We start from the raw sequence: 14,412 nt of genomic DNA on the forward strand, positions 1-14,412 counted from the left end.
GCATTAAAGCTTGTTTTTTAGACTCTAGTCTCCATTTTTGTTTGCATATACCAGGGGTCAGCAACCTTTCAGAAGTGGTGTGCCGAATCTTCATTTAGTCATTCTAATTTAAGGTTTCGCGTGCCAGTAATACATTTTAATGTTTTTAGAAGGTCTCTTTCTATAAGTCTTTAATATATAACTAAATTATTGTTGTTTGTAAAGTAAATTAGGTTTTTAAAATGTTTAAGAAGCTTCATTTAAAATTTAAATTAAAATGCAGAGCTCCCTGGGCAGTGTTAATGCCACTGAAAATCAGCTCGTGTGCCGCTTTTGGCACGCGTGCCATAGGTTGCCTTCCCCTGGCATATACACCTATGCATTGTGGATGCAGATACCTGTGTGTGATGTGTTTTTTTTTAAACTTTTTAAAAACATGTGAAGGTGTTTGTGTAGAAATAAGTGTGTGAGAGCATAAGCAGAGACCCGGTGGATATCTGGCTTGAAAATTTTAACCTTCAGTCTCTCTCTGCCTTAGTTTTCCTAACTGTAAAACCAGCCTAGCAGCACTTGCTGGCCTTCAGTGGGTTCTGTGAAACTACATTCATTCATGTTTGTACAGTATTTTGAGATCCTTAGGTTAAAAAGCTCTATACGAGTGCAAAGAACTATTACTATTACTTGTCAGAATTTTCAGTGAAATCTCACCATGTAACACATCTTCACTCAACATCCTATGGCTTTGCCATTTTCCAAACTGAGGTTTGTGTGTGCGAGAGAGAGAGAGAGAGAGCACACCACTGGTGCTGTGTAGAGAACCTGTTGGTGGTCTGCAAGCAGTTGACTAGTCACATAGTACTGGTGTTTCTTGTTTCCAGCTGCTAAATTGCCCAACTAGACAGCTAAAATACATTAAATTATTTTCTAACATTAGTTTTCCATGTAAGCAATTGCTGCAGTTGCCATAGGAATGTTATTGTCCATGAGACAGTTGCTGCAACATGTGGTGCACACTGTGTAAGAACAGCTGAGAACACTGTTTTAGTTTGAGATGTCTTTTTTTTTTTTTAATTGGGCTTTTTTTTAAAAAAAATATTTTAGAGCACTCAGAAATGTGCTAGACATTTCCCATATATGCAAGTAAAGACTCGACTCCTGCCCATAGAGTTTTTTGTTTTAGGCCCCAGTTCCACAGACACCATATGTATGTGTGTAGGTTTATTCTCGCCATTGTAGTCTCATTGACGTCAATTGGATTACTCAATAGAATCATAGGACTGCAAGGGACCTCGAGAGGTCATGTAGTCCAGGCCCCTGCACTGATGACAGGACTCAGTATTATCCACCATACTTGACAGGTGTTTGTGTAACCTGCTCTTAAAAATCTCCAATGATGGAGATTCCACAATTTTTTCCCTAGGCAGTTTTTTCTAGTGCTTAACCACTGACAGTTAGGAAGTTTTTCCTAATGTCCAACCTAAACCTCCCTTGCTGCAATTTAAGCCCATTGCTTCAGAGGTTAAGGAGAACTGGACAATACTCCAACTGAAGCCTAATCAGCACAGAGTAGAGTGGAAGAATTACTTCTCATGTCTTGCTTACAACACTCCTGCTAATACATCCCACATGAGTAGAGTTAAACATGTGGACATATGATTGGAGGATTGAAGCCTTTGTTGGTTGTGACACTGCAAGTGAAGATCATAAACAGACAAAAATAGGTATAATCAAGTACAAGGGTGTCATTCAGAAGGCAGAGGTTACTCATGTTGGTATATGGAAGTAAATTGTTACAATCATCTTTTTTGGTTTAATCTTTACTTTCACACACACTGCTTGTTGGTGGAACAGTTGTTTTATTTTAATTTATTTTATTTATTTTATTTTCTTAGTATGTTCTTGATTTCAATAAACATGTCAGTTGAGTCCCAAAAAAAGCCCTCCTGGTAATGTCTTTCAGCTTGAAAATTTTAATTTCTATGCTGTAGCTGTGCTGCTTGAATAGCTCCACATATCAGATAAGTAAAAAGCAATCCTTCCAGTATTCTAAAGCTTGATGATCTGTATTAAGCATGATCAATCTTCGAGATGACACTTTTCCTGTGAAATGGGACAGGATGAGTTGCATCTGCAAAGGTATTTGGAGTGGAGAAATGGAGCACAATTATTACATTCAGTGGATTTTTTATGCAGTTACCTTTTTTTACCAATATGGCCTTTAATCTCACGTATTTACACAGTACATACATGTCCAGGGGAACCGTAAGTTTAGAATTGCAATCAAAAGGAAGCTACTGTCATGGGAATATCTGCTCGTAAAAAAGGAATTTGGGGACCCTATAACCTCTATTACCACAGCTGTACTTCCTTCAGTTCACTGTGCTAAACAGTAATTTTTTTCATGCTCTGATTGATTGATAGTTGACAGCTATGAAACAAAGTATCCATGGAGGAATTTGTTGCCTTGAATTTATGAATGACAAGAAACCACACTGTCAATTTAAAGGGCAGTTTTTTCTTGTATACAATACCTCATTTAAACCCTTGACTCTGTTTTTTCAAAGAAGCTGTCATCCTGAGTTTATTACTTTAATAAATATTTAGATGTAAGATAAGCTCATATTTTATTTATGAAAATGGAAGACTTTAAAGTATTTTTATTATTTCTTTCAGCTCTATCAGATTCACTTAGAATATAAAAATGGTGCTGCAATGTTTCTGGATGAGGAAACTGAAATTGCCATTTATCTTGCAGAAGTGTTTCCTCTTTACTGTAACTTTTCAGCAAAGATGCTTTCTCTTGCCACTTCCCCCCACCCAGGGGACTACATGGCTAGCAAATAAGAGTTTTCAAAAAGACACTAGGGTTGGAATTTCTGACCCATGGTGCAACCCTCTGGAGCATGTGGAAAGTAGAGTTGTGTGAGAGTTTCATTCATTTTCCTTTACATGTTTATGAGAGACGGCAAATAAGTAGTCAGAAAAGTATTACTGGGTTTATTTCTGAACACAAACTACTGTGAATTCTATGGATGTTGGACTGAGTGCCCAGGATAATGTCTTGTTTTTAGTGTTAATTGCTAAAACTCGCCTATCATTTTATATTTCTCTAATTTTCCTGTTGTAGAACTTCTCCACAAAGGAATAACCTCAATAACTAATCTTGAAGGCTGGGTGGGGCACCCATTGGATCCAGTTGGCACCCTCTTCAGTAGCCTTATGGAAGCCTGCAGGGTGGATGATGAAAGCTTCCATGGCTTCTCAGACTTCACAGGTAAAACTGTTTCTAGGTCTGTTTGTTTCCTGAGAAATTTTGAGCATTTTATTACCTTTCCTCTTCAAATTAACTTTAATTCTAAGGAAACGTTTGCTTCAGAGCAGAGTATTCCCTATCAAAACATGTGAGACAGTGCTTGAAGAAGTAAATATTTTTTAATAAACTTTAACTGAAAACAACCTTAAATATTGCTGATGATTATTTCAAGCTTGAAGAATGCGTGTCTTTTATGCTTGAAATATCTCTTTTTAATAAAACTTGGTTTGTTGCTTTGGATAAGAAAATACTAGATCCTAGTTCTAAGAAATTACTGGAAGAATCTAAAAATGATTGTATACTTAGTGTAATGTATGCTGTTTTACAGGGTAATCTTCTAGAACTAACATATAATGAGTTATATCAGCGGTAGAAATGGGCATTATTATTATTATTATTATTATTATTATTTTGGTGAATACTAAATTTGCTTTAAAAAATACATTTTTCTGTGCACATGGATTTGGGTTGAATTTCACAAACAGTTTTGGCCAAAAAAACCTGCAAAAAATTTTTCGGAAAGGTTGATGTTTCATTTTGACACTTTCAAAAGCAAGAGTTTCAACATTTCATTTTTAATCAACATTTCTGAAACAATTTTGGTTTTTCATTTGGGTGAGAAAAATCTAAATTCAGTTTAGGTTTAAAAACTAAACTAATTTTTGTATGTGGATTTTTTGATTGAACTAGTTTTTCTTCATAAACTTCTAATCCTGCACCATCTACTTCTAGAAAAAAATTTAAATTTAGAAAGATGAAAAATACAGCAAATACGTTTAACAACAAATCTCTTTCATGATATGCTTTCTAGCATATGGTCTCCCAAGAGCAGTATCCCTTCTCATTGCTACAGTTTTCTTCCACTTTCCTATAGCTCTTTGTCCAGATATATTTTGTGTCTGATTTAGCTTGTAAGCTGTTTGGGGCAGGGACCGTATTTTGTAATATGGTGTATCTGTGAAGCTCCATGCAAATCTTTGGTGCTATATAAGAAAATAAAAAGCACACTATAATATGAGAATGAAACGTTAAACAATTTTATACAAACAACATAATGCATTTATTTGTAACTTGTTCAAAATTGAAATTTTATGTTACCCTTGCTAAAGAACAAGTTGAGTTTAGAGACATTCCGAAATATAATTTACCATATAATAAAAAATTGTCTTACATTTTAAAAAATGTATAAATATCTTCATCAATGATTTAGATAATGTCATAGAGAGTATAGTTACAAAGTTTGTGGACTATACCGAGCTGGGAGGGGTTGCAAATGGTTTGGAAGATAGGATTAAAATTCAAAATGATCTGGACAAACTGGAGAAATGATCTGAAGTAAATAGGATGAAATTCAATAAGGACAAATGCAAAGCACTTCACGTAAGAAGGAACAATCGGTTGCACACATACAAAATGGGAAATGACTGCCTAGAAAGGAGTACTGAGGAAAGGGATCTGGGGGTCAAAGTGGACCACAAGCTAAATATGAGTCAACAGTGTAACACTGTTGCATAAAAAGAGAACATCATTCTGGGATGTATTAGCAGGAGTGTCATAAGCAAGACACGAGAAGTAATTCTTCTGTTCTACTCCACACTGATTAGGCCTCAACTGGAGTATCATATCCAGTTCTGGGCGCCACATTTCAGGAAAGATGTGGACAAATTGGAGAGAGTCCAGAGAAGAGCAACAAAAATGATTAAAGGTCTAGAAAACTTGACCTATGAGGGAAGATTGAAAAAATGGGGTTTGTTTAGTCTGGAGAAGAGAAGACTGATAGGAGATATAACGGTTTTCAAATACGTAAAAGGTTGTTACAAAGAGGAGGGAGAAGAATTGTTCTTCTTCACCTCTGAAGATAGGACAAGACGCAATGGGCTTAAATTGCAGCAAGGGAGGTTTAGGTGGGACAGTAGGAAAAACTTCCTAACTGTATGGAGGTTAAGCACTGGACTAAATTGCCTAGGGAGGTTGTGGAATCTCCATCACTGGGGATTTTTAAGAGCAGGGTAGACAAACACCCTGTCAGGGATGGTCTAGATAATACTTAGTCCTGTGATGAGTGCAGGGGGCAGGATTAGATGACCTTTCGAGATCCCTGCCAGTCCTATGATTCTATGACTAGCAAGCAGATGGATGGTCAAAAAATCTTTGACTGTGATCCTGCTAATGGATTTGCAGGAACAGACCCAACATGGATTCCTACGTTTTCACTGAAGTTAGTATGAAGATGTAAGGGTCCTCTCCTTACCAGCCCTTTGCAGGATCAGGACTTGGGTAGTTACTGAATGGGGTGAAAACCAGGAAATTCAAAGTGCAAGCTGCTATTTCAGCCTTATGAACAGAAAGTTGGGACAGTTGCTATTTTTCATAACCGCATCACTTTAGTATGGAATCTCTCATTCTTACCTGCGTTTCCTGGCTTTTGGAAGTTATTGCAACTTTAATGTGTTTTCAGAATAGACGTGTGGCTTCATTTTTAAATGACAGTTGCATGCATTTCTGTCCTAAATAATTGAATGGAAGCTCCCTATTGATTTACAATAGGGTAGTGTTTTTATCTTAACCTTTAAAAAGATATTTGAAAATCGATGGTTACCAAAACTGAATGATTTTTAGTGGCATCTTTCAAAGTTTATACAGTAATTCACTTTTTAAAAATTCTTAATTAAAATAACTGGTAAAAGAAATGTTTGAATGTGAGACTGCAGGCCAATTATTGATGAAAATTGTTTGTGATGTATTTGTTTTGTAATCCTTTACAGAGAACATGGGGCAGTGCAAATCTCTAGAGTACCAGCACCTGCCTTCACACAAATTCTTAGAAGAAGGGGAATCTTACTTAACGCTGGCTGTGGAAGTAGCATTGATAGGTCTGGGGCAGCAGCGAATAATGCCAGATGGCTTGTATGCACAAGAGAAGGTTTGTCGAAATGAGGAGCAGCTCATCTCTAAGCTACAGGAAATTGAATTGGATGATACACTGGTGAAGATCTTTCGAAAGCAAGCAGTCTTCTTATTAGAAGGTAGCTTGAAATAGATTGTAACTGTTTCTTTAAACTTTTGTAATAATAATAATAAAAAAAAAAAGTATTCCTCTGGGAGTTGACTTGTGTACTAATTTTAAGATTTTTTTAGAAGTATAATCACTCCAGTTAAAGATCTTCCTTCAAGCCTCTAATCATAAAATCTAAAGTACTTCAAAATATTGCATCATTGGAAAGATAAAGCATCTTGCCAACCTGTTGTTCCTTGCATTTCATTTTTATTGCATTTGTGCTTCAAATTAAATTTTAAGTTTATTCATAGTTTTGGTGTCTGTTTTGGTGTCCTAATGATGCAGTTCAGGCTTACAAATGATAAATAAAGGTATTGACGATTATCAATTGTTCTCTGGTAGTAAGATTCTAAATATGTCACTTGCAGTCTGACAAAGTACTGATAGCCTTTTAAATGAACAAGGGTTTTATCGCTGTCCAAGACTAAATGATTCATTTGAGACCATTGGTGCAGAAACTGAATATTATGCATTTTGGATATAGTTACGGTAAAAGTGATGTATTCATAAGTTCATATCCTGTCTAGTCAAACATAAAAAGTATTAGTGTTTAGGGCTTGATTTTGAAAAATAACCTCTGATTTTTTGTGACTGAAATTTTGTGGAAAAAAATAATTGTATCACTTAAGTATCATATCCGTTATTTGCAACCCAATTAAATGCTGAAAGTGTGCAAAATTGCATACACATTTACTTGTATGCTTTGGAGACTAAGACTTTGATTTTTAAAAAGGCCTAAAATATATTACTTTAAGCTCCTTTTTAGTGAGCAGGTCATGGTTTTTGTACTTGTTGGAAAGGGCTTCAAAGGAAATCCTTGAAACATAGAAATGTAGGGCTGGAAGGGACCTTAAGAAGTATCAAGTCCAGCTACCTGTGCTGAGGCAGGACCAAGTAATCCTAAACCATCTCTGACAGATGTTTATCCAACCTGTTATTAAAAACCTGATGGGTATTCCACAACCTCCCTTGAAAGCCTATTCCAGCACTCAACTACTCTTTTATAGTTAGTTAGTTTTTCCTAGTATCTAACCCAAATCTCCCTTGCTGCAGATCAAACCCATTACTTTTTGTTCTGCCTTCAGTGGACATGGAGAACAACTGGTCAGCCCTTTTAATAACAGGCCTTAACATATTTGAAGACTGTTATCGGGTCTCCCCTCAGTCTTCTTCTCTCAAGACTAAATGTGCCAGGTTTTTTAACCTTTCCTCATAGGTCAGGTTTTCTAAACCTTTTATCATTTTTGTTGCTCTCCTCTGGGCACTCTCCAACTTATCCCCATGTTTCCTAAAGTGTGGTGCCCAGAACTGGACACAGTAGTCCAGCTGAGGTTTCACCAGTGCCGAACACAGCGGGACAATTACCTCCCATGTCTTACATACAACACTCCTGTTAATATGCCCCAGACTGATGGGCCTTTTTGCAACTGCATCACAGTATTGACTCATTCAATCCACTACAATCCCCAGATCCTTTTCAGCAGGACTACCACTACCAACTTATTCCCCATTTTTTAGTTGTGCATTTGATTTTTCCTAAGTGTAAAGTACTACACTTATCTATATTGAATTTCATCTTGTTGAATTCAGATCAGTTATCCAATTTGTCAAGGTCACTTTGAATTCTAATCCTGTCCTCCAAAGTGTCCTCCAAAGTGGCTTCCAGCTTGGTGTCATCTGCAGATTTTGTAAGCATAGTCTCTATTCCATTATCCAAGTAATTAATCTGAAATGAAAATATTGAATAATATCAGATCCAAGACTCACACCTGCAGAACCTCACTCGACAAATCCTCCCAGTTCGGCAGCAAATCATTGATAAGTATTCTAAGTATGGTCTTTGAACCAGTTGTACACCCACTTTATAGTATTTCATCTAGACTGCATTTCCTTTAGTTTGCATATGAGAATGTCATGGAACTGTATCAAAAACCTTACTAAAATCTAGATATATCACATGTACTGCTTTCCCCCATCCACTAAACCAGTAATTCTGTCAAAGAAGGAAATTAGGTTGGTTTGGTATGACTGGTTTTAGACAAATCCATGCTGGCTATTCCTTATTCCCTATTATCCTAGGTGCTTACATATTGATTGTTGAATAATTGAGGAGTTGTAGGGGAGATGTGAATATTCAGTGTTTGCATGAGGGTCCGGTGATTAAAGTTGAACAGAATTTTTTAGATGAAACTTTTTTACAGCAACATGTAGGTTTGAGTAGAACAAAACATTTTGTGAATTCATGTCTAATTGGTTGCATTGTTTTTTGTTGGAAAATACCCTATACATTTTGAAAAAATTAAGCATTCCCTTTGTTCATTTTTTTTAACCAAAAGATTTCATCTTCTCATTTGAATTTGTATTTAATTTTTAAAAAGCTAAAAAGAACTCTTTGTAATGAAGTTGGTCAGCCCAAACTTTTTTGTTCAAACTGAAACCCAATTTTTTGATTTCTTGCTTTGTTTAGTGAACCAAAAAATCCGTTCTCACAACTCTACTGGTGATGGCTGTTGGGGAAAGCCTGAGGGCTGAATATTTAAATCTGGGTGCTAAATTGATTGATTGCCTCAAAACAATGAGAGAAGCTTTTTCATGCAGATAGTAAGCAAGTATGTCTCCTGAAAAATACTTTGAATGAAAGATTACATATGAGAATCCAGAGCAATACACTATTCCTCCTGAGGCTGCATTAAATCCCAGTCTCTGACAAGTCAGAAGAGCCAGAATTGTTGCTGGGTGGTTCTGGAATCCTCTCCCCTCCTCATCCCATATGGCTGTGGAACTGTTAGGCTACTGCTGGCCCTTGGATGTAGTAACAGGAGATCTGCCAGGATCTGTGGGAGACATGGTTTCTGTACTTCCTGTACCATCTTTCCATAGCTTGGCCTCTATGAACAGTGGAACTACATCATTTACTTAGTACTGGGACCTTTTGTGACAGAATGGCTTCTCAGGCTTTCCCTGGTGTCTGTTACACACTTCTGTGAATGAAAGGATAGGCTTTCAGATCATTGCTTCTCATCATGATTTCTGAGAGCAATAAGCAGGTGGTCATAGCAGGAAATCTGTAGAGGTTAAATGAATAGCAATATGCTTGTCTAGTACACAGTTACGAGGAGTGGGTAAGGAGCTCTTGCATTGTTGTGTGCTGAGAAATCCTGACTGCAAAGAGTTCAGTACATTCAAACGATTTAGACACAACTAATGTCAACACACAAAGAAAAACTGAAGTGATTTAAGATTATAATCACATCAGTTGTGTTTAGTGAGTCTTTCTTCTTAATTAGGTTTAACAAAAAAGAGTTAATAATGCAATATGAAGATGACCTTTTGGATGTTTAACGTAGATTAATTCACACTGTATGTAGCTACCATTTAAGTGCACGGAAAAAATAGAAGGCTAAAATTTGTTGCAAGGTATATTCTATTTTAATTTTTTGCTTAATTTAACTGCAAGTCTTCAGTGTTGCTGAGGCTTCTGATTTTTATCAAGAATCTTGTGATATTTGGTATATGTCAATTGGAAACTGATCTTTTGGGGGCTCAATGTAAAATGTGTTCCAGTCTCCTCTTGATGGTGCTTGAGAATGATTAGATGTTTAAACAAAATTCGAACAGTAACTTCTTCCTGTTGCTGACTGCCATTCTGATATTGGGGAGTCCCCATTCTCGGTGAGAAAAATATACTTTTCTGTAAAATGGTTACTGCCTAAAGTAGCCTCACTTAAACTGCAGATTTTAATGATAAACTTCGGGAAAAGAATTTTAAATTCATCTATAAATTTAGAAGTGTTCTGTGACCCATGGACTGTCTGAATCCTACAATAAGCCCAACGGGATACCTCTTCTTTTTGTGTTTTTATTTAGCACTGACAATGCAAGAGCTTAGATCTGATCATTTGTAAGGTTCCCACCCTACCATGACTATTGGAATATTTTCCCCTTGTGTTGGACATTTTTCTTTCTGGGCATATTAACAATTTATAATTTAAACCCGTTTGTGTTTTTTTTAAAAAGGTCCAAAAATGATGGTGTGTGTTCGACAATGTGTAAAATCTGTTCTCTCTCTCTCTCTCTCACACACAGCTGGACCATATAGTGGTTTAGGCGAAATCATCCATCGAGAGAGTGTTCCAATGCACACATTTGCCAAGTATCTCTTCACCTCTCTCCTACCTCATGATGCTGAATTGGCATACAAAACTGCACTGAGAGCCATGCGGTATGTATTCAGACCTCCTCTAGAAAAAGAAAAACAAAAATCCAAGTCAGAAAAAATTGCTGTAAACTGATTAACCCCAAAGAAGGAAGGCCTGATGATTGAAGGCAGGGAGTCAGACCTGTGTTCTAATACCATCTCTGTTACACTTAGGATAAATTACTTTTTATCTCTGTGCCTCAGTTTCTTCATCTGTAAAAGCAATTAATATGTGCAATAATTACTGCCTACCTCAGAGGTGTTGGGTAAAATCAGTTATTTGTAAACTGCATTGAAATTCCCACTCTTGCTGCAGTGTTGCAGACACAGAATCATCTTTTTAAAAAAAATGACCACAATGACTGATGCAATCATGCTCTCCCTCTTGTTGATCTGGATGCTATGTGAAAGGTAGTTGTGGGGGTCATGACTTCAATAGCTCAAATTTATCCTTGAAGGTGGCAGGTCTCAGGACCTTCTTCTGTCTAGTTTGTTCTGCAGGACAGTTTATTCCCCCAAACCCTTTATTGTTTTACAAATTCACTTTATGGAGTTGATTTTAAAATACATTTTTTTTTTAAATAATGGTCTCTGCTGGGGTGTAATCCAGACCAGTTTTCTTTTTTGTCTGCTTCATTACCAAGCAATCTTGTACAGATTCAGATAGAAGATAGGAATGAGATGGGAACTAAATTAGATGTCAAGCCGCTAAAAATATCCGAAGGACTGGTATCCCAGTTGCTTTCAGTATTTGGGAGAAAGGGCATGCCTAAGGAAGTGCTCAGTTTGTTTTGGCTTTACCTCTCAGGGCAGCTGTGAGTATGAATGGCTAAATCCATATTTTCCATTCTGAGTACAGTGAAAGAACTGGCCCCATCTGGATTGCCACAGATCCAATACTACCTGAAGTTGAAGGAACTGGCTACCAGAAATGAAACCTGTAAAGAAATTTAAGCACTGGTTCTTACAAGTAGAATCTATGAGGGTACAATTCTCAGGTCATAAAAATACAACTATAGAGGTTATGCTCCTGGTCTCTGGATTCAAGATAGTGAGAATTGGTTGCATGATGTTGAAGGCCACAAAATCTAAAGGAGTAATGAGTCATTTCAGCAACCTGCACAACTGGTCAAATATCATTTTGGGTCATGGTTTAGAGAGGTTTGACATAATAAATAATTGCTTGCTGAACCTAGTTCCAGAGCACACAAGAGAGGATGCTCTTGATTTAGTCCCAAGCAATACATATGAGTTGGTTCCAGAAGTAAAACAAAGCTGGAAGGCAAGCAAAAAAGTGTATTGGTGACAAGCTGCAAGAATTTACTTTAGCCGAAAGGATGTTCTTCAAAATGTAGAAGTAGAAAGAAAAACTAACTAGGACAGGTAAGTCTAGGTTGGGGATTGGAATGTCTCGGAAATTGCTGAACAAATTTCCAGACACAATTCTGGCCAGATTCATTCTTAATTGTCACTAAATTTCATTCTTAGTTTATAAACTCTTCAGGGCAGAGACTATCTCTTCTTGTTTGTACAATGCCTAGTACAACAGGGCCATGATTCTAATTGGGGGCCTCTGGACGTTACTGCAACACACACACTTTAATAGTAATCAGAAGTATGAAGTCTGCAAAAGAACCACTAGGAATATAATCTATCATAAATCTTTTGTCTATGTAAAGTACTCTGGTACTTAACTACCTTTTTTTAAAAAAAAAAAAAAAAAGATTCTGGGGGGCGATATGATGGGATCCCAATGTGCCCATCCTTTTTTTGTTTCCCACAGATTGCTCAGCGACTTTCCCTTTAATAGAGACCACAGTCTAGCTTTTTTACAATGTTTCACTCCACCATCTTTTAAACATACTAGTGCAGTTACAGTATTTACATCCCCCCACTTTACTACCCCTCCTCCAACGGGTGGAGGAAGGTGTCTCTTCCCAGAGAACTCCCTTTCATCCGGCCCTGTGAGCCTTTTCTTTTTCTTTTTCCTTTTCCCTCTCTGTCTCCTGCTTCTCCCCTCTTGAACTTTCTTCCTGCACTCATTTATCCATAGGCTAATTAGGTCATTCGTTATCCAGCCCCAGTCTAGTCTGGTAATCAGGAACTCCTCTCCTTAATCAGGTCCTCCCTGGGGCCTGATTGGTTAAATGATGACCAGAGTGCTGGTTCAGTCGCTGATTCCCAGTACTCTATCACAGGCAGTAATGGTCTTTAATTCCCAGAAACCCTTACCAGGCTGTGTACCGTGTTCACTGGTTAGTGCAATTAAAGACAGACCTATAAAACTAGATGAGCTCAGTTACGAAGGGACAAGCCAGCAAAACTTTGCAAAAGAAAATCACTTTTTATATTGGATTTCCTTGCAGCTGCCAGATAAATAGAAAAAAGAACCTATTCATTATAATGTATTTGGACTATCAAAAAGTGTTTTGACAAAGTCCTTCACAAGATGTTAATGAAGCTAAGTGGTCAAAAGATGAAATGTGAAACTTCTGCCATAGATTAGGAACTGGCCAAGAGTGAGAAAACTGAATGATTGGTCAATTTTTAACATGAAATGAAGATAATAGTGGGATGCCCAAGGATTCATACTAGGATTGGTGCTTACCATGTTTAACAATGATCTGGAGAAAGCGGCAAACTGTGAAATGGCAAGAATTGCAGATGACACAAATTTAGGTTAGAGAAGCCAGAAATGACAGGAGGCTGGAGCTAAACTCAGTGACTGCTTAACTCTGACAGATGAAACTCAGTGTATTAGAGTAACAATTTGAATTATTTATGCCCAATTCTAAACTAGGGCCTGGTCTACATTACAGAGTTAGGTTGATGTAAGCTGCCTTACATCGATGTAATTGTGTCAGGTGTACACACTACAGCCTTGCTCCCACTGATACAAGTACCTTGCTACACTGACATCATAACTCCGCCTCCACGAGAGGCGTAGGGCTTATGTGGGTGTAGTTAGGGTGACACAGTCTGTGCATTACTTACATCGTTTGTTTGGCTGTTGTTCTTGTCAATTTCACGGCTCTGTGACAAGAAAGCCCAGTGCTGGTGGTTGGCTCTAGCTAGAGCCCGGCTGCCTCCCATCCCGACTCCCCTCTCTCAGTTGGGCTGCTGCCCGTGCTCCCCACTGGGAACCCTGCTGCCCCCAGACTCTCCACTTCCAGCCTGGCTGCTGCCTGGGCTTCCCACATCTGGCTCTCCACTCAGGGAGGCAAGAAGCCTGGGCAGCTGCTTCCTGCTCCTGGTGGGGAGCTGCACTGAGCTAAGAGCCCTGGCTTTCAGTCCCCCCCCCACACTGCCCCTCTACAGTCGGTGGAAGCGCTCCTGGTAAGGACGTGCACCTCCAACAGAGGGAAGGTAGTGTGAACGTCAACCACCGTAGTAATTACTGTTTGTAGGGTAGACATGCCCGAAGTATTTGCTGAAGGGGGGAATATGGATGCCATTGTGCACCAGTCAGTGAAATCTAACAATGTGCAATAGTAGTTAGAAAACTAAACAAGCTGCTAGGCTGTAGTAAGAAAGAGATAGTTTAATATTGAAAATATTATGTTGCTATTATGTGAATCAGCAGAGTCTCCTTAGTTTTGCATACTGTGTTCAGTTCTGGTCACAGCATTTAAAAATACTTGTGAGCTGTGTGTGTGTGTGTGTGTGTGTGTGTGCGCGCGCGCATTTGAGAGTGAACTCCTAAGTGCTTGACTCTACAACTCTTAAATATTTTTGGATGTAGTAGCTACATAGTTTGGAGATGAGATGGGATGTGGGGGAAGTAGCCTGTTAGAGATATATAAAATAGGAAATGGTTTACTCTGTAGTACACAGAGAGCTCCTACTTTTATTTATTTATTTATT

The 14,412-nt window shown here is 37.9% G+C and overlaps 1 protein-coding gene across 3 annotated transcripts in view; it reads left to right on the plus strand.

The window, feature by feature from the left end:
- The window catches only part of ZSWIM6 (zinc finger SWIM-type containing 6), a 162,561-nt gene that overhangs the window by 129,486 nt on the left and 18,663 nt on the right, over nucleotides 1-14,412 (plus strand). For all 3 annotated transcript variants that reach the window (XM_038401337.2, XM_043514847.1, XM_043514848.1), the window contains exons 8-10: nucleotides 3,107-3,253; nucleotides 6,058-6,318; nucleotides 10,437-10,572. In XM_038401337.2, the coding sequence (XP_038257265.1) occupies nucleotides 3,107-3,253; nucleotides 6,058-6,318; nucleotides 10,437-10,572 (544 nt within the window). The remainder of the gene's footprint in view (nucleotides 1-3,106; nucleotides 3,254-6,057; nucleotides 6,319-10,436; nucleotides 10,573-14,412) is intronic.

This window comes from Dermochelys coriacea, chromosome 5 (genome assembly GCF_009764565.3).
Source record: "Dermochelys coriacea isolate rDerCor1 chromosome 5, rDerCor1.pri.v4, whole genome shotgun sequence".
Taxonomy (NCBI): Eukaryota; Metazoa; Chordata; order Testudines; family Dermochelyidae; genus Dermochelys; species Dermochelys coriacea.